We start from the raw sequence: 19,840 nt of genomic DNA, 5'->3' as shown, positions 1-19,840 counted from the left end.
TGGTCCTTGTGATTTTTATTGTTACTCTCTAGGTATTCCTGGGTTTTTAGGCAGTGCTGACCCCTGTCTCCCCGGCCTCCCTCTGTCTGAAGTCCTAGGGCTCACGTCTGACCCCAAGCTGTGTCCTCTGGGCAAGGGCACTTGCCTCTTTTCTGTCTTTTCTGTTGGGCATTTCTTCTGGAAGGGCCTCTCTTCCCCTGTTGGTCTGCTGCTTGGAGGGTGACTGTGTCTCCAGGGGTTTTCTCCGAACCCATCGTGTCCTAAAGTTTGACCACCACTGGAACCCCTCCCAATTTCGTGCAGGCACACCTGGCCAGGTGGCCACATGGCTGCCCAGGCAGCGGTGGGCACACAAACAGAACTTCAACCTCTGCACCCCGAGGGCAGGTCTGACAATGATCTCAACTTCAGGCATCCTCAGCCAGATGCTATGCACACTCCCTGGACCCCTGGAGGTCGAGATTTGGGGGGGTGGGGGTGGTTGGGTTGAATGCTACAGGCAAGGGGAAGTACTCATCAACAACAACAAAAACCCTTGTGCATTAAAGGACATTGTAAAGAAATCTACAGAAAGAGAAAATTCATCAGTCTGATAAAGACCTTGTAACCAGAATATGTAAAGAGCACATACAACTCAACAACAGAAAGACAATCCAGTAACAATAATGTGCAAAGGACCTGTGCAGACTTCTCTCCAAAGAAGATTAAAAAACAGCAACTGGCACGGGAAAAGGGAAATTCAAATCAAAGCCACCCCGACCTGCCCCTTCACACCCATTAGAATGGCCATTCCTTAAAAAGGGAAAATAGGCCCTCCCTGGTGGTGCGGCGGGTTAAAGCACAGCACTAAGAAGCTTAAACCACTTCTGCATGAGTTCGATTCCCGCCTGCCCCGGAGGTGACCACATGGCGTGGCAGACCTCTCCTGACCCGACCGCTGCTCCCCTCGGCAGTGTACTTCACGATCTGCCTGTTCTGCTCCCCACTCTGTCTCTGGTGAAGCCTCTCACCGCCCTGCACCTCTGGCCTGCACCCCAGTTCTGTATAGATAAATAAATATATCTTTTTTTAAAAAAAAGGGAAAATAACGTGGTTGGCGAGGACATGGAGGGGTTGGAGCCCTTCAAACGCTGCTGCCAGGATGCAGAATAGGGCGGCCGCTGCGGAAAAATCTGGCACAAAGCTAACGCATGACCTAGCAGTTCACTCCACCATACCCACCCGAGAGGAACGGAGACACGTCTGCACAGAAACTGCGCACACACATGTTCATTACAGCATGACCCACAGAGTCCAACGGTGGGACACTCGGCACGGCCAGGTGCTGCATGCGGACACAGAATAGCGTGTTTTCCTACAGTGGGACGTTAGCAGTCATAAAGAGGAATAAGTATTGCCACGTGCTCCAGTGCGGACGAGCCTCAGAAGGAACCAGTCAAAGGTCACACTGTATGGTTCTGTTTATAAGAAACTTCCCGAGGAGGCAAATCCATGCAGTGGCTCCGTGAGTGGTTGCCAGGGGCTGGCGGCGGGGCTGGGGAGCGATGGTAATGGTATGGGGTTTCTGTGTGGGATGATGGAAATGTTCTGAAATTAGACCGTAGTGACATTTGCACAGCTAAAAACCACTTTGAATTTCATCTCCAAAAAATTAAGAACATGATGTAACCGCAGGAGTGTGAGCCAGCGGCCCTGGGCCCAACCTGTAGGCCACTGAGTGTTGAGACCCCCGGTGCTTCAGAGCAGCACCGCCAGCCTTCCCGCCTCTCCCCAGGCCCTCGGGCTCACCCCTTCCTCTTTCTGGGCTGGGACGGCGCTTCCCACGGGGTCAGCAGAGGCCGCCAGCCTAGAGCTGGACAAAGGGCTTGTTTACCTTCCGGGAGAAGTGGTGCCAACAGCAGAGTTGTGATTGAGGGGAAGGCCCAGATGCCACCTGACTCACCTTTCCTTCCTGTAAACTTCAGCCTGAACCCCCCGTCCCCAGCCTGTTGCTGCCCTGAGCTATGAGGTCAGGCCTGGAGACGCCTCTGCTTCAGGGGAGTCAGAGTCGGGGGCCCAGGGCCAAATAGGAACCTGGAGCTGCTGATCACGCAACTGATTAATTTCTGGGCCAGGCAGGTCCATTTGGGAAGTCAGCTGGGCTGCAGACAAGACCACTGCCGAGGCCATATAGAGATAGTGGCCTTCCAGCCTGTGGGGTCGTAGTTGTCCCCGAAGTGCAGCACGCAGAGAGGAAGGGGCCTTGGAGTCCTCCATTCGTGGGCCGGTACCCATCTCAGGCCGTGGCGTGTGGAGTCGGCGGACTCCAGTCCTGACCGGGCCTGTGTCCCACCCCATTCGCTCACCAGGGTGCATCTGTGGGGACAAGCTGACGCAGTGCTGGCGCCCACTGTTCCCTTTGCTCCACTGTTGGCTGTTGATGGCTGATTCTACATGTCCTTAGCTTGAAAAAAATAATATTCTGTGGCTAAAAATGAAACGCCTGAAAGTCTGTGCCTTGGGGAGCCCTGGGGCAGCCGAGTCTGGGTGAGGACTCAGCGGCCTCTCCCTGGCTTGCCAGCTGGCTGCCTGCAGTGCCCTGAGGGTGCTTGGGCCCTGGGCGCAGGCTGCAGTGCTCACCCCCCTCTGTGTCTGGAGTGCGTAGGACAAGGCCCTAGGCCAGGAAGAGGGGCCTCACGTTCTTCGGGGCCCTCGCCGTCCAGGCTTTCTCTGCTTCTTGATGCATTTGGGGCGTGTTTGGTTGAAAGATTGCCTCCGGGAGGAACTTGTCTGTCCAGAGAGGACTGAGCATGTGTGGGAATCCGCCACAGTGCTGGACACAGAGGTGTTCCTATATAGAATTCCCTCTCCTCAGAATTGCGGGCTTTAGAGTCTTGGACACCGCCTTGAGCCTTGGAAACCTGCTCCCCCACTTTCTCTTTGGCCCTGGATTCTTCTCAACAAACTGACAATTCCTCCTCCTCTCTCTCCTGCTGTTTAGGTTGCAAGATGGGAACACAAAACTCGCAAGATGAGCAAAGCCTTCGGATCCCCCTACCTGGCCTGCTACGCCCTGGGTGGTGCCATTTTGCTCTTGAACATTCTGCGCTCGCACTGGTAAGCCCGCCAGGCAGGCCCGCATCCGCGGCGCCTGAGATGGAAGAGCAGCGACAGCAGGCCGTGCGGGGTCCCTCCGACGTGGGGCCCACTGTGTCCAAACACATAGGGCATTGCGCACTTCAGGGCTCCCTTCACAGCATGGCACCCCTCACCCCTGTCAGCGGTCTGCAGAGTCCTAGGGACTCGGGAAGGGGACAGTGCCTGTGTCTGGGGCCCAGGGGAGTGCACGAGGCCCAGGTGGTCCTCAAGCTCCACGCCCAGGTATGGAGGGGGGCATTGCAGGAGCCGTGGGCTCAGGCTGGTATCAGCAAGCTGCCCGTCCGCGCTGGGGCTTGGGATATGTTACCTTCTGTTGAAGAAAGCCCAGGTCAGCCAAACTCGTTCTAGAAGCACCACCCTCAGGACCCTGGAGTGATCTCTGCTGCCCAGGAAGTTGGGGGGTGGGGTGGGGTGGGTGGGGACTTGGGGACGAAACCTGCATGGTTTCCCTGACGTGTCCAGGCGCTTTGTCTTGCCACCTGGGATGTGTGAGAATGGCTGCGGGCAGCACACCAGCTCCCGGACCAGTGTGGCTCATGCAGGGCTTTCACAGTGACAGCTGGCACCGAGACCCCTCAGCTCTCCTGTGTGCGTGAGGTGCTCGGGTGGCCCCTGTGAGAGCCACCCCTGGACTGGTGGCGGCTGCTCCTTCGGCCCCGCCTCCCGTGACCTCCATCATGCCTGACGCTCCCTCCCGGCACGAGGGACGTGGCCCAGGCTGGCACTGCTGTTGGCGTGGTCCCCGTTCACAGACCCTGGGAGGAGCGCGCCCAGCTCTCTTCTCTGAGTCCAGGGCCGTTGCTACCCACCCTGGCCGCCTTCCCACCATCAAGACAGTGTGACTAAGAGGTGCCTGCCCTAGCCAGCCCTCCCTGCTGGGTGGAGCTTTGCTGGAGTTTCGCTTCTTGGCCCTTCGGGCTCTTGTTGCCTCCTTGCCCCTCTCCAGGCCAGGGTGAGCAACCCTGCCGTGGGGTGGGTGGGGGTGGGGCCCATGGCACCTGCCCCGCCTGAATGACATGAAGATACTTCTCTGAGCCCTTATGCACTGCACATGGGCGCAAGGGCTTGGCTCATGGCCTTTCTGGCTCCAGTCCCATAGCACAGATGAGGAAAGGGAGCCTTGGCAGGAAGCAATGATTTGGGATTTGTCTGAAGTTTTACAGTGCAGAGAGCCAGACTGGGCAGCGGCTTAGGGAAAAAAAGATTGATTCAATTCATAGTGTGCCGCCCTGGGCTGAGCCACTGGGAGCAGGAAGTGTAGACCGTGGAGTGCTCCCCACCCTTACAATGGAGGGGGATTCCAGGCTGCCATCATCAGGGGGGACTCAGTAGCCCATCTGAACCCAAAACTGGGGTTCCAGGTGCCCCTACAGCAGGGTGGGAGCCTGCTTTTCCCCAAGCCCCGCCCCAGGGCCACCCTATAGACCCCAGCACCCACACCCAAGTGTAGGGAGGGGAGGTCATATCAGCCTACTCAGCACAGGACCCCACAGGAGTGGAAAGGGCAGAAGGCTGGAGAGAGCTCACCCCTCAGCCCCGATGGAGCTGGGATCACTAGCTCCTTCCTGTACATGGTCAGGAGAGGACTCGAGCCCCATTTTTAGGCCACAAGTGGCAGCTGGCACCCCCGGCCAGCCGCTGCCAAGCACCAGTGTGGGCTCCTACTCAGGGCCCCCATACTCACGACATGCCTTCAAGGCGGGTGTTGGAGCCCACTTGTCAGCGTGTGGTAGGGCCGGGCAGCCTGCCTCTCGGCCTGAGCTCTGGCTCTCCTGGGGTCCTGTCTCCCTGCCCTTTGCCGGCAACCTTGGAGAGCCCTTGGCTGCTTCCTCCCAGCTCAGTCCAGCAGCACAACCTGGATCCGCCTGGGATCCACCCCCGTCTACCCTGCAGTCTGTGCCCAGGACCACCTCCAGCTTCCCCACGCCCCACCCCCTTGGCAGTGTCCTCCCCTGCAGGGCGCTCGGGCATCACGGAGGCGCAAACAAGGGGGAGTGGGAAAGCAGCACCATCGAACCTGCAGGCCTTTCCCAGTATTCTCTCAGACAGTTGTGAAAAAAATAAAAAATAAATGAAGATACTGCAGGTTGTTAGCTACTAAAACTAACATCGAGAGGTCTAGAATTTTTTAAAGATTTATTTATCTGTGCATACAGAACTGGAGTACAGGCCAGAGGTGCAGGGGCAGTGAGAGGCTTCACCAGAGACAGAGTGGGGAGCAGAACAGGCTGAAGGATGAAGTACACTGCTGAGGGGAGCAGTGGGCGGGTCAGGAGAGGTCTGCCGCGCCATGTGGGTCAGCTCCCTGGCCGGGAATCGAACTCGTGCTGAAGCAGCTTCACTAGCCTCGCAGTGCTGTGCTTCAGCTCGTTGTGCCACCAGGGAGGGCCAAGAGAGGTCTAGGCTTTTACATCCCCACTTCGGCTTCCCATTTCAGGAAGCATGATACCTAGATTCCTCACCTGGCCTTCAGGTGCCACTTTGGCCCCCTCACCTGCCCCCGCCCCATGGCCAGACGCCGCCAGACCCTCCTACCCTCCTTGGGCTTCTGCTTGTGGGCTGATTCCCGTCCACAGTGCTGCCTAGAGAGCCCTCGCCGACCACACCCCGCGCAGAGGCCTGAACTCCAGGCTTATCCCGCGGCTGCTCCTGCCTGAGAGCCCCTTCCTCAGACTGGGACCCGCAGGGCAGTCGGATGGACGTGTCTGCCCTGTTACCCGGCTTCTCCCCAGAGCTGGAAGCCCCCGGCATAGGGGCGGTCAGTGAGCACTCAGGCGAAATGCAGGGTGGGAGGAGCCTGCGGGGCAATGTGGAAGCCGGGTTCCAGCCTAGCTGGAGCGGTCACAGGTCACAGAGAGAAAGAGGTCACAGGATGGCCAGGAGGCTCCCCTGGGCTCTACAAACACCGGCCAGTGCTCCAGAGCATAAACAAATCTCTGCCTCTCCCCCACCTCTTTCTCCTGCCAGGTCCCCCCCCCCCGGGGGGGCAGCAGCCACATGGGGTGCTGTGCTTGTCCTGCCCTTGTGGTCCCCAGTTTTAGTGTTCTAGTTGACCAGCCAGGTGGGCTGACTTCCTGGTTCATGTAACAGGAAGGCACCCCTCCTCAAGGAGCACCCCCACCCCTCCCAAGAGAGAGGATGCAGGCTGGAGGGGGCAGGTGCAGCCCCCTGCTGCTGCTCAGAGGGTGGGCTGCCCTGGAAGTCCTCAGCCCAAGGGCACCTCCCTTAGCTGAAGCTAGTCCCCTTGAGGAGAATAGTGCCCTGAGGGGCGGCGGGGGAGGACTGCTTACCCTCCCTCTGCCTGCTTCGCCCCTCCCCCAGGGCCTCCCCTACCAGTTTCTTGGTGCCCTGTGGGAAACCATCTCTACTTAAACCCCATACACATGTGCCACGGCCCTTTGCACTGCGTGGGGGCCTTTGTGGAGCCACGCGGGCACTCGCCATTCTGCCCGCGCCTTGCTTCCAGCCCTGTCACTCTGGCCTGCAGAGTTTCTGGCTGGCACGTGACCTGGGCCAAACGGGACCCCTAAGAGATGGTGGGTTGATAAAGCAGTGGGGTCAGGCAGCATCTGTGCTGTTGTAAGAACGAGGGATGTTCCAAGGGTTAACTAGCGGAGACGCGAATTAATCAACCAGCTCAGTTTTTGAAGTTGCCCCCTAACTAGCCTCATGCCTTCACTTTGGGTTCCCATCTCAAGAAGTCCTTGACCGGGGGCGCCAAATACAGAGAGTAGTGAGCCCTGTGTGACCTTGAGAATTGAGGGGCGGGGTGGGAAGAGCGTCCCCTCCAAAGCAGGAGCAGTCCGGCAGCGGCCTCCAGGACAGGCCTTTTGTATGAACTCCCCGGTCACGAGCTACCAGGTTGGCTGCTGAACACATGCTGGGTGTTCATGCTGCCTCCTCTTTCAGTGAGGTCTGTTGCACAATTACTCTCTTAAAAGTCAGCTGGTGGAGGGACCAAAACAGCCTCCCCCCTTCCCCCCACCCCTAGTCCCTTAGCCCAGTTAGTTACTCTTCAGCTTAATGAGCTTTTCCTCCTTTCCTTCTGTAATGAGCCGTGGCCCCCAGGGCTAGCCGAGGTGCAGCCCCATCCTGAATAAATGAATGCGTGAACGAGTGTCTGGCTGGACTCCCATAGCCCCTTTCTCTCTGGTTATCGCACTGGAGACATTTAAATTTTCTCGAAATACTAACCTCTTCAGGATCCAGAACCTGCCACTTTCCCCCCTCAAATAGTGCATTGTTTTGAGTTCTGATGTGAGCTCTTGGTTCCCGAGTTGAAATTGTAGAGATAAACCTTGTTTCTCAAGTGCTGCTGGAGCAGAGTCCCCACCCCTTCTTAGCGGCTGGAGCCTGGTGTTGGACCCCTGCTCTGCAGATGGGCTGACTCCGAGCAGGTGGCCATGTCCAGGCCGGAGACACAGGGGGGCAAGGAGAGGGGCCAGGGAATGGCCAGCTCGGCCTTCTTTTCTGAGCGGAGCAGACCCTCTTGCCGACCCTGCTTGGGGCCTCTGCCAGCCCTGAGCAGAGGCAGGTGGCTTTGGGCCAGACCCCTTCCCTGTCCAGTCTGCCTCCCAGCTGGGCATTGGATGAGTCCGGAAGACCACAGCCTGCTTCGAATGCCCAATTTGGCCCATTTCCTATGGTTCTGTGGGCCGAGAGCTTAGAATGGTTTTGCTTGGATTCCTTCTGCTCAGTTGGGATAAATGCATGTAATGTAGACTTGACCCTTGTGGCCTCCTCAGGCCTGCCATGTCGGGGGAGTAGGCACAGTCATTTTGTCGCACACTGTCACCTCCTCCATCTCCTACACATTTTCTCTTCCCACCCTGCACCCAACAAGCACTGGCTCCCCATCTCCCCAGACCCACTTTCCACGTTCTGTCTCTGAACCTGACGGCTGTAGGGAGCTCATCCACGTGGCGCCATCGGTGTGGGTCCTCGAGTAACCGGCTCCTTCTGAGCTTCCGCGGGCTCCGTCCGTGGGGCAGTCTGTGTCAGAACCCCTTCCTTTTTCAGTCCGGCCGTTTGCGCCAACATGGGTGAATTTGAGGCCTCAGGCTAAGTGGAATCTAAAGCCCAAATGGATAGAAGCAGAGGACTGGGGTTGTCAGGGGTAGAGGGTGGGGACACGGAGAGAGGGTGCAAACCTCCATTGTTACCAGGAGAGGGTCCTGGGCGTGACCGCAGCATGGTGACCACAGTTACACTGCAGTTCTGTGTCCTTGAAAGCTGTCTGTAGAACACATTTTTACCTGTCTGGTCAGTCTCTCTCACACACACACATGCAAATGGTGGCGGGGGGCTTCCCTAACTCATCTTGGGAAGTTCTTCATGACACAAACATCATTATGTTCTAAGGCAGTGACACGCGGTGGCTTCTGGGTGTGGGCTGGTTCCCCGGGAAGACCAAGCCATGACTGCAGGCGTGGAGGGTCCAGCCCCAGCCCAGCCCCTCTTCCTCGAGCAGGGGGAGGGCTGAGAGTGGAGTTGATGATCGCTCCTGCTGACACAGTGAAACCGCCATGAAGGCCCTCAAGTACAGAGGTCAGAGGACTTCCGATGGGGAAGGCGCAAGGGCAGTGGCATGTGAGAGAGGGCACGGAGACTTGGCACCTTCCTACCTGGCCCGGTGCCTCTTTCTGTGTGGATGGTCATCCGTGTCCTTTGTCACGTGCTTTTTAATAAACCAGGCCACTGAAGTGTTTCTCTGGGTTCTGGGAGCCACTCCAGTGAATCAAATGAACCTCCCATCTGCAGGTGGTAAGCCAGAAGCACAGGTGGGCTTGTGCCTGCCTTGTGGAGAGGGCGTGTGTGCGTGTGCGTGTGTGTAGGAGGTGGGCAGAGGGAGTCTTGTGGCACTGAACCCTAAGTCTGTGGGATCTGACATTGTCTCTAGATAGTGCTAGAATTGAGTAGAATTGTAGGACACCCAGGTGGTGTCTGAGCAAATTGCTCGGTGTGGAGAAAAACCTGTGCACATTTCGTGCCCAGAAGTGTCAGGCGTAGTGTGCGTAAAAGAGACACAGAGAAGAAACACACAGTAGGGAAGGACTGTTTTTTTTCCCTAAGCAGGAGGAGGAGGAAACCATTTTCTTTTATAGCCTTAAACTGCCACAACATGCCCGTATTCTCAATAAAAATGGTGAAAAAATAAAAGCAATTTGGCGGTGAAAAAATGCCCTCCCTTTTAAAGATTGAATGATATTCCATTACGCAAAAATCAAATTTTGGTTTTCCCTTCATCCATCTGTGGACATTTGAGTGGTTTTCATCTTATTATGAAGAATGCTGCTGGGAGCGTGGGCGAATCTGTTTGAGGCCTGCTTTTGATTCTTTGGGTGTCTACCCAGAAGTGGAATTGCTGGGTCCTGTGGGAGTCTAGTTTCATTTCCATAACAGCTGCACCACTCTGCATTCCTCCAGCAACACACAGGCCTCCTAACTGCTCCACGTCCTTGATAACCCTCGTTCAGCTGGTGTAATAACCATCCTGCTGGTGTGAGGAGGTATCTTATGGTTTGACTTGCATCTTCCTGATTAGTAACAGGAGCATCTGAGCTTATGGCCACTGGCATGGTCCCCTTACAGAAATTGCTATATGAGTCTTTTGCCCATTTTTTTAAGTCAGGCTGTTTGCTGTTGTTACGTTTTATGCATGGCTAGATTTTAAATGATTATATAAATATCTATGTAACATCCTAGGATTTGCCCTTAACTGTAAAGCTGGAAGTATTTATTGTCTGTCCTTTTTGAGAAAAATGTTTGTTGGCCACTGAACTAGTTGAGGACTAGTTTCATCTAGCTGAGTCAAACCCATAATTTATGATTGTTTATATCAAGTATTGGCAAACTTTTTCTGCAAAGGGCCAGATAGTAAATATTTTTGGCTCCCGGGTCACATGGTCTGTTTGTGGCTGCTGGACCCTGGCCAGCACAGCATGTAAACCCATGAGCTTGTCTGGATTCTGATAAAACTACTTATAAGGACAGGCAGAGGGCCCGACTCAGCCACCGGCCATAGTTTGCCAGCCCGTGAAAGGAAGGCCCCTCGATAATTAGGGTGTCTGTTTATACTGGTCGGTGAGCCTGCAGCCCCTGTAGGCAGCTCTGGCGTGTTCTTGTGCCCTGGCCCTTTGAGTGGGTTGGGGGCGGGTGTGTGAGCTGGGCAGGAATCTCCTTGTTCAGTTCTTGCAGACACCTGGCTCTTCCTCCACCAGACGTCTCCGTGTCTGTGTGGACCTGCCCAGTGTCTGCCTCTGGCCATGACGTTTCTCTTGGTTGAACTTGCCCCCTCGGGACGTTTCCAGAAAGAAAGGGCACTCACAGGCTGGACTGTGCAGGGTGCTATTTCCTCTTCCTTGGTCCTTCTGCCATGTGCCCTTCCCTCTGCCATGTGGTCCCTTTCCTCTCCCCTTGGGGTGTTGGCAGGAGCCGAGAGAGCCTTGTCCTGGCCCGGCCCAGCCTGAAGCCTCCTGCCCCCACTTTCCCTAGCACCTTTTCCATCCATCAATTCATTTGATTCCCAGAAGTTTGTCTGTGGTAAAATACACAGAACATTTACTATTAGTATCGTTTATAGTATATGTTTCAGTGGTAGTCAGTCTCATACGGCCACACCCAGAACTTCTTCACCGCAAACAAAGTTCCCGCCATCACGCCATCTCATCTCCCCCTCCTGTACTTTCTGTGCCTGTGGATTTTCTGCCTGGGCATTTCCATGGTGCCTGTTCTTATCTCTGTGGCGGTCCCCAGCTTGGTAAGAGTGGTTGTGGCAGTGGGGAGCAGCTGCCGGTACAGCCCCGGCTGGCGGTCGCTGCCGCACCCCAGTGTCCCTCTGGAACACAGCATGATGGCTGCGTGGCCGCGTGAGGAGTGAGCCGGGGCAGACGGGCACAGGTCATTGCAGAGGAGGACAGTCCGCGGGGGCAGGCAGAGCGTGGGCACTGGTGACGGGCGTGGGCACGAGGCCTGCTCCGGGTCTCTGGATGTAGGGGTCACTTCCCTGTGGCTGTGTCAGACCTTCCCCCACGACACGCAGACTCCACACAGCAAGCTCGCCTTCTGCAGGGTAGTGGGGGCCCGGTGTCCTCTGAGTCCTGAAAGGCCCGCCAGGAGCTCAGCGTAAACCAGCTGGGACTTCGCCTGTGCGACCTGTTGGCTGGGTCCCAGCCTGCATTCAAGGGGAAGGGCTCTGAGAAGGTGCAGGGTGGGTCTGTCTTCACTGTGTAGGCTGCAGGGGCTGCAGGGGGCTTAGAGGTGTGATCCGGATGGAGTGGAGGCCGGGGCAGCAGGCAGGTGGAAGCCGAAACTGAACTGAGGAGCAGCTAGAGATCCATGCAGACAGATTTGGAAACCCCAGGTGGTCAAGCCATGCCCCCCACCCCAAAAGGTCTGATTCCTTATTTGTAAGACATGACAAACCCTCTCTATTGTGCTGGCTTTAGAAACACTTTTAAAAGTAGTACAGAATTGGGCCCTCCCTGGTGGCGCAGCAGGTTAAAGCACAGCACTAAAAAGCTAAAGCCACTAAGCATGAGTTCGATCCCCGCCTGCCCCGGAGGAGATCCACATGGCGCGGCAGACCTCTCCTGGCCCGCCCGCTGCTCCTCTCAGCAGTGTACTTCATCGATCTGCCTGTTCTGCTCTCCACTCTGGTGAATCTTCTCACCACTCCTGCACCTCTGGCCTGTACCCCAATTACAAATAAATAAATCTTTAAATAATAATAATAAAAAGTAGTACAGAATCATAGCCCCAAATGCCAGTTCCTGGATCATATTCTGGGGAGTTACACAGATGAACACTTTTGCTGAATATTGGTTATATGTTTATTCTAATGGATACTACAGGAAAAGTTATGAACATACCTGATGAACATATCCTTCCATGGATAATGTTGCTTGGTGGATTGTAGTATGAAGAACAAGGAAATCTAAGCCTGGGAACAAGTAGAAAGTGAAGTGAATAACCTTTTGTTTGCCTGGACAGGCTTGGGAGCTGGCCCGGGAAGGACTGAAGTTTGGCCGGTGTTTGTCAGGTGCAGATCGCAAAGGGAAGCAAACTGTCTGGGGCTGCAGGTGCTGGGCCTGCCGAGCAGCCCCTGGCCAGCCAGGGGCGTATGACGCCCTCTCCCCGCCTCCAGCCCAGGTTCCGGGATCTCAGGGGAGCAGAGTGAGAGCCTCAAGTCACACTGATAACCGAAAACTCAATCCCTGTTTTAAAAATAGAAGCTGAGACAAATGAATGAGTCTCTGCACTCACCCGGTGTGGAGTATTTCCAAAGGAAATTGCCTATTCATTCTCTTAGGGAGCAAGGCCCCAGGGCCGCTGTCCCTGTTAATTTTCCATGTGGAATGGACTGTCCTTTCCTGGCTTAATGGAGGAGCTGGAACGCCACAGATCACCTCGGGGCCAGTCACAGCCTTCCCGTAAACCTGCCCCTTTTGGACCCTGAGTATGTGGGGCCCCGGGCACTAGGGGCATCAGAACAGAGCACTGGGAGGCCAGGCCTGGTCTCTGCCCAAAGTGATTCTTGGGGGTGCGCATAGATGCGCTGGGCTAGGGGTTTCCTCCAGGCCCCCTCCTCCCACTGGTGACGGAATGGAGGAGCCACAGGTGGGCTGAGGCCCGTGGTCAGTCTGGGGCAGCCCCGTGCGCTGCTGGGCCTTGTCTCCCATCGCTGGCCTACGTCTGCCTTGGCCAGGAGTCACCATCTGCCTCCAGCCAGACGGCTTCTCCTTCAGAGCCGCCCGCAGGGACGCTGCTCCAGCGTGGTGTCAGAGCGGGAAGGCTCCCTTTTCATCTGCACCCTGCTGCCAGCTCCCTGTCAGGCAGTTTGCCTGCTGCTTGGATGATGCAAATGAATTCAAGCGAGGAACCCGAGATGGCCCAGCTGGAGCATGAGACCAGGCCGCTCAGTGGGCCGCGCGGGCTCTCCGAAGCCCATGTCTGGGCTGTGCTGGACCCCCCAACCCTGCAGCCCCGGTGTGACTGTACCCCACTGGGTCCCCACTACTTTTCTGGAGCAACGACTTCCCAGCCATGTTAAGTACATTTTGGACTCTTACCATAGGCTCCTTTCCTCTGTCCTGGACTCTGCCCACTGGGCTCTTCCCCTTTCTAGAAGCTTCTCTTTGCCTGTTCCCTTCCCCTGGTGATTGTTTTTCCCATCGAAACTCTACTTAAGCCTCTCATGGTCTTCTGGGCTCACCTCATGCCTGTCCCCCAGCACCGGTTTTCTTAATGTCTGTCCTTTCCGCTCCCCACAGCCTCATGTCAGCCGGGTCCCTGTTAGCAGTGTGCACAGTGACAGCAGCAGCTCCCTGCGGGGAGACAGGAGGAATTAGCTTGCTGTCACACCGAGGAGGAAACCGGGACCCAGGCAGCCAGATCTGTTTGAAACCCAGCCCAGCTCTCCGCCAGGAGCCCTCTGCTGGGCTGGGCAGACGGGTGGGCTAGGCCACTGGTGGCCAAGGGCTGGCCGGAGGGTGTCCATCGGGGCTCCTTGCCCTAGGTTTGAGGGCTGGGGTCAGCCTGCAACTGAATAGGGATGCAGGCAGAGCCTAGGGCTGGGAAGTGGAAGGGGGATGTTACCCCAGCTCGTGAGAGCCCGGAGTTCTGACGATGCCCGCACGTACACACTGTTGCACATTTCATGATGCAAGGGAGCTGGGAGGGGGGGGGCTTGATGAGCCACATGTTCTCCATGCAGGCAGAAGTGAGGTGGGCACTGAGGCTGCCTGCCCCCTGGCCTTGCCGAGGGCACACAAGATAGGTGTGCCTGGGCCGTAGGGTTGCCCGTTACCCACTCAGGCCAGTGTGTGCCCCTGGGCCATTCCCGTGGCTTGACCTGGAACTGCAGGGTGACCCTGAGCTGGGCAGCAGAAGGACTGTGATAGAGCAGTGTGGGTGGAGAGCTTGGCGTGTGGTCAGCGTGACCGGTGGCCAGGTGCACCGCTCTGCCAGGTCACCATGCAGCCTGAGTGCCTGTTCGCTGCTTGTTCACAGCCTCCCCACCTCCCCACCTCACTCCTCCCTGTCCCCCTAGCTCTGCTCTGGAGAGAGAAGGAAGGTCGAAGTGCTGCTTTCTGTCTATTTGATGACTATTCACTGAAATTCATTCTGCCTGAAGTGCCAGGTGCCAGGGAGATCAGGATAAGAGAAGCAACCTCTGTCCAGACAGCTGAAAGTAGCTGAAGGAAAGTTCTGGGGAGATGAATTTTAGTTTGACATAAGGATAGCTCTACATCAATTTGCATGGAATGAATGGATGAATGAATGAACGGTGAATTTATTCTCCTTGAAGAGCCTGACAAATAGGTACTGTAGGATGCATGCATGAGTGGATGGAAGGACGGGTGTGTGTGTGAGTGGGTCGACAGTAAGATGCCCTCTAGCTGATGCCCGCTGTAGAGTGAGGCAAGCAGTTGTCCCATGTGAGGAGACCTCCATGTCCCTTCTTGATGCTGTGATGGAAAAGGAGTGGGAGTGGGGTGTGATATGTGCACACACTTCCTTTGGGGTACCCCTCCCACTAGCACCTGCACACAGCATTACCACAGGCCCTATCTGCACAGACCTTCCAGTCTTCAGGAGTCCACCGGAGAGCCTGGCCTCCAAGCTCACACGCATAGTCACCCCACTTGCGTCGGTCACCCCACTTGCCTTCTCACAGTTTTCAGTAGCCGCCTCGAGGAGCTGGCCGGGGGCCTTTCAGGTGTGCTACTGGAGGGCCACCTGAGGATGGGTGTGGGGAGCAGGCAGGCCGCCCCCCACACCCGTGGTCTGTCTCCTGTCTCCCTGCAGCTTCACGCAGGCCATGCTGGGCCAGCCCAAGATGGAGAGCCTGGATAACCCTGTGGCCTACCGTGTGGGGCTGGTGCTGCTGGGCACGGGCAGCCTGTTTGTGCTGTCCAGCTTCTTTGCACTGGGCTTCACTGGAACCTTCCTAGGTAAGACCCTGAGGGTCAAGGCCCACGAGTAGGTCCCCTCGGGAGGAGCGGGCCTGGGTGGCTGGCGGCCTGCGCCTGTGTGGGGCCGGGCACCTCCCCCTCCACGGCCGGTTGGGAAGCTGGCTCTCACACCTCACCTAGCGGGCCGGGGCACCGTGCCCCACTGTTTGGGCCACAAGAGGGGCTGCCGCAGGTCTGGGGTGGGGGGTGCTGCCCCTCCTCTGCGTTCCCATTGTCTGCAGCTCCGGCGTTTTCTGGCTGGGAGCCCAGTGTTGGCCTAGCCCCTCACGATATCCAGCTACTCGGAAGCCCATGCGCGGCTCTCAGTCCTCCTCCTCCTCAGTCCTGCCATCTGGGGACTTTCCTCAGTTTCCTCCAGTGCCCAGGGTGGTCTCCAGCAGCCACCCAGCTTGCCTGGACTCTCTACCACACTTGGGGACAGATCCATGCAGGAGCAGTTGACCTCTGAGGGACCAGCCCTGTGAGGTGCCCACAGCACTGGGTTTATGGCAAGTGGTTGAGGACAAAGTGCTCAGGTAGGAACCGTGGGGAATCTGGTGCTGAAGGAGGGGCGCCAGGTGGGAACTGGGGAGAACGCACGTCAGACGCTGCAGGTCTGCTAGGTGGGAATGGGTCAGTGGGAAGGAGGCAGATGAGCTGGCAGATGGGCTGGTGAGCAGGGTTGGGGGGGCGGCTGGAGGCAGGCCAGGGTCGCCCACACAGTCCTGAAGGCCTTGCAGGGACCTGAGGCTCCACTGCCAGGGAGGTGGGAGGCACAGAAGGGTTTGGAAGTCTTCTCTCAAGGTGAGAAGTCGGGCCCAGACCAGAGGGCTGGGAACCTGGAAGACCGCGGTGTGGAACTTGCGAAGCTGGAGGCAGAGGCCAGGAGCAGGCAGAGGGAGTGGGGGCGAGCTGGCCATAGCGCAGCCCCTGAGCAGAGTGGGAGAGGGTGGGGGAGGGGCCGGCGGAGTGGGCGACCCCTGCAGCACAGGCCCTGGGAAAGGGGCCCGAAATAGCAGCCACAACGGTGCCCCGAGATGGCCTAGAAGCGCGGCCGCTGGGCTGCACACGCGGGAGGCAGCCACCTCCCTGCCCTGAGTCAGCCCCAGAGCGGTATCTGTGCCGCCCCATTTTCTGCCTCCTGGGAAGAAAGCTTCCCAGTGCGCCCTCCCCTCCCCATGATTCCTCGGGGCCTGTACCCCTCATTTCCAAAGTTGCCCTATTCCTCCTGGAATGAAGCTCCAAGAGATTTCTGGGGAGAGTAGACCGCGGTGAAAGGGCAGCACACTTTCCGAGGCAGTCCTGGGGCCCGTGGCGAGAGTGGGGTTCCTGGGCCTTCCTGCACTTCTGGGTGGGTGGCAGAGGAAGGGGTGACCAGCCTCTCTGGGGTCCATCTGAGGCCCGCGCTCCACTGTGACCAGCACCTTTGGGGTGGAAAAGCACTCACACCAGGGCTGCCCTCCGGCCGGCAGCACCCTTGTTCCTTCCCTGCAGCAAGGCCACACGCCAGGCGAGGAGGGAGAGGAGGCGACCACAGGAGCAGGCGGGCTCCGCTCTAGACAGTGGACTCGGGAAGGGCCCGAGGTAGCCACGGGAGAAGCGCCAAAGGAGGGAGGCATTCGCTTACAGAATACAGGGAAAGGCATCCCCCAAAGAGGGAGCAGCTTGTGGAAGACAAAGAGGAGGGGAGCAGGGGTGGGGCTCTGGACCTCAGCCTCCAGACCCCCTGGGGGGGTGCCTCTGACTGAGTAATCTTCCTCCGCACCCCGAAGACCCAGGTCTCACCATACCCGGGGCCCCGTCCTGCCCCGATGCGAGCTTCCTGATGTCCCCATCCTGATGTGACCTTCCTGTCCTGCCCCACCTTGCTCACAGGTGACTACTTCGGGATCCTCAAGGAGGCGAGAGTGACCACATTTCCGTTCAACATCCTGGACAACCCCATGTACTGGGGCAGCACAGCCAACTACCTGGGCTGGGCCATCATGTGAGTGGCAGCCTTCCTGGCCCATCCCACCTGCATCCTGGCAGGCGCCGGTCCAGCCTCCCTGGCCCAGCCTCCCTGGTGCTCGGGAGCCCGAGGCACCAGTCAGGCCCTCATTCCTCAGTGGTTTCTCATCTGTAGAAACAAACAAAACCCTAGAACAAGGCCGGCTGACTTTCCCGTCAGGAGCCTGAGGAAGTAGCTTGGCAGTCACAGGTAGAGTGCTGCCGGTAGCTTGAAAACAGCATCAGGGCAGTGAAGGCGCGGGTGTGAGCGAGGCCCACCTCACTGGCAGGCACAGAAATTTGAATTCACATACTATACTTTCCATGTGTTGTAAGGTAGTATTCTTTTTACTCTTTCTAAGATTTTTTTTTTTATTATTATTTACGCATACAGAACTAGGGTACAGGCCAGAGGTGCAGGGGGTGAGAGGATTCACCAGAGACAGAGCAGGGAGCAGAACAGGCAGATGGACTGAAATAGACTGCTGAGGGGAGCAGCAGGTGGGTCAGGAGAGGTCTGCCGCGCCATGTGGGTCACCTCCAGGGCAGGGATTGAACTCAAGCGGAAGTGGCTTTAGCTTCTTAGTGCTGTGGTTTAAACCCGCTGCGCCATCAGGGAGGCCTCCTTTTACTCTTTCTTAAAAACCATCCCTGACCAATGGACTGTGGGCTGCTGGCCTGTGCTAGGACACTGGGGCCTGATGTCCATGAGCGATGGGCTACTCCCACCTAGGGAGAGGGCAGGAATGGTCTGGGGCCTGAAGAGTCCCCAGAGCTTCACATCCCATCCAGGGAGCTGCCTACTCAGACAGCCTCATCTCGCAGTGGGAAGGAACCCCAGGGCCTGGGAAGGAACAGCCCAGGGCTGACTGCCACCTGCCCCAACCCGCTGTGGGTACTGACAATGGCCTCTGGGGCTCAGGCCTCACCTTCCCCCATTCAGACGTCCAGGGGGACCCCGTGTCCTCGAGGCTGGCATAGGGAGCTCTTCAGTGCTGGGCTTCATACACACACACAGACCCAGGCCTTCTAACATAGAAGGCTTCTGCTTTAATTTAAGACTTGAAAACCACTTGCCTAGTATATTACAAGGGCTCGCAAAGGCCAGAAAGGTCATAGCACCCAGAGGAATGGTTCCCACATGGCGACGATCAGCCCAAGGGTTCCCTCCCTCTGTCCACCGTGGGAGTCAGCCCCGGAGCAGAGCAGCAGGGCTTTGAAAGAGGAGGAGCAAGGAGGAGACTTCTGTGTCTGGCTGGACACTCCCTAGCCTGGCCCCACTTCTAGACCAGACAGCACCCCCAGACCACCTGCCTTCCAGCTTGGCTGTGGCACCTGGTTCTGGGTCCCCAGGGCCAGGCTTTGCACTTCTGGCACCACCCATGCCCCCGACGAGCCCACTCAGGTCCTCCCTGCAGCCTGCCAATTGCCCAGGTGCCCGCTCGTCCCACCTCCAGCTCGTCAGCCCAACTCCCACCCCAGTAAGTCCTTCCCAACTCAGCTCCAGTCCCCTCCTGACTGCTTTCCCACGGTGCCCCAGCAGCGCCCGCCCGGGAGTGGGCGCCCGCCCCCCTCGGGGCAGTCAGGCAGGCCCTCAGGAAGATGGGAGGACTCTCCGGTGCCCACCGTCCCCGGGGAAAGGGCCTCTGTGTGAGAGCTCGTTAGTGATGAGCCGTTACCCGGGGTGCTGAGACGCTGACGCAGCAGGCTGCTCCATCTGTCTCCTGCCTGGGGCCTCACGGAAGGGGCTTCTTGGTGGCCAGGCAACCAGGTGGGAGCCCTGGCGGCCTGGAGGGGGGACTCTAGGCAGCCTCGGCTAGGAGCAGGACACCGGGCCTCCTGCCCTTTCCAGGCTTCCACCTCTCAACCCTCTAGCCTCAGTGCGATGCCCTTCCCTCGCCTGTGGGGCTTTGTGACGAACCCTGCCGCCACTCCCGCTCAGGACCAGGTGGGGATCCAGCAGTGTGTGGGTTGCTTTGGACCCCAGTTTCTCATCTGCAGGTGGGACAACCGCCTTTACTTCTGTCTTGTTAGCAAGACTGAAAGTGGGAGCGTTTCAGTGATATAAGGGAGGAGAGGTGCCTGCCTGGCTCACGCTTTGGGGCCTGACTGTGGGGCCATCGGCTGCTGCAGTTCCTAATTACTTGGCTCCCCGGGGTGTCTGCCTCATGGACGGGGAGGCTCTGCCTGTTCTAGATGATCACACTAGGGCCATGGAGCAGAGCTCCAGGAGAGAAGGTCGCATTTCATCCCCAGAAAGCCTCGTCCTCGTGGCAGAGGTGAGGAATAGGGGCTCCACTCTGCCCTCCAGGGTAATTTGAGTGGGGCCCAGACTGGGGGTCGGTGAGCCTTCATGAAGCACTCGGCTCCCTTCCGGAGCTACCAGACGGACACAAACAGCGTGAGGTCCTGGGAGGGGTGGGCAAGGTACACTCGTGTCCTGGGGCCCTGGCCTAGGGCTCCTGAGAGGGAGGTGGTGTTGCAGCCTCTCCCTGTCTGATCTGGACATCGTGACCTAGCACCTTTGGAGCCTCCGGATCAGAGAAAGCGACGGAAAAGATGGGGGGCAGGCTCCTCCACATGGCGGTCACTTGCAGAGAGTCCACTGGGTGCTCCCCTGGCTTTGGGGGCCCTGCACTCATTTCTAGAAAATAGCTTGAGAACACTGTCATCGGTGGGTGGGGGGAGCAGTTTCTTCCCCAGAACACACCTGGCCACCTGGACAGTTCTGGGGGCCCAGTCACTCCTTCCTTCCCTGT

At 57.7% G+C, this 19,840-nt stretch overlaps 1 protein-coding gene across 4 annotated transcripts in view; it reads left to right on the top strand.

Annotated features, from left to right (window-relative positions):
• PEMT (phosphatidylethanolamine N-methyltransferase) overlaps positions 1 to 19,840 on the top strand; it is a 97,402-nt gene that overhangs the window by 76,538 nt on the left and 1,024 nt on the right. For all 4 annotated transcript variants that reach the window (XM_012726016.1, XM_012726014.1, XM_012726017.1 and 1 more), the window contains 3 exons: positions 2,981 to 3,096; positions 14,947 to 15,092; positions 16,968 to 17,079. In XM_012726016.1, coding sequence (XP_012581470.1) covers positions 2,981 to 3,096; positions 14,947 to 15,092; positions 16,968 to 17,079 — 374 coding nt within the window. The remainder of the gene's footprint in view (positions 1 to 2,980; positions 3,097 to 14,946; positions 15,093 to 16,967; positions 17,080 to 19,840) is intronic.

This window comes from Condylura cristata, unplaced genomic scaffold, assembly GCF_000260355.1.
Source record: "Condylura cristata isolate star-nosed mole 26May11 unplaced genomic scaffold, ConCri1.0 scaffold00017, whole genome shotgun sequence".
In the NCBI taxonomy this organism is placed as follows: domain Eukaryota; kingdom Metazoa; phylum Chordata; class Mammalia; order Eulipotyphla; family Talpidae; genus Condylura; species Condylura cristata.
Note: the sequence above shows the minus strand (reverse complement) of the source record. Positions and strands in the feature narration are given on the sequence as shown.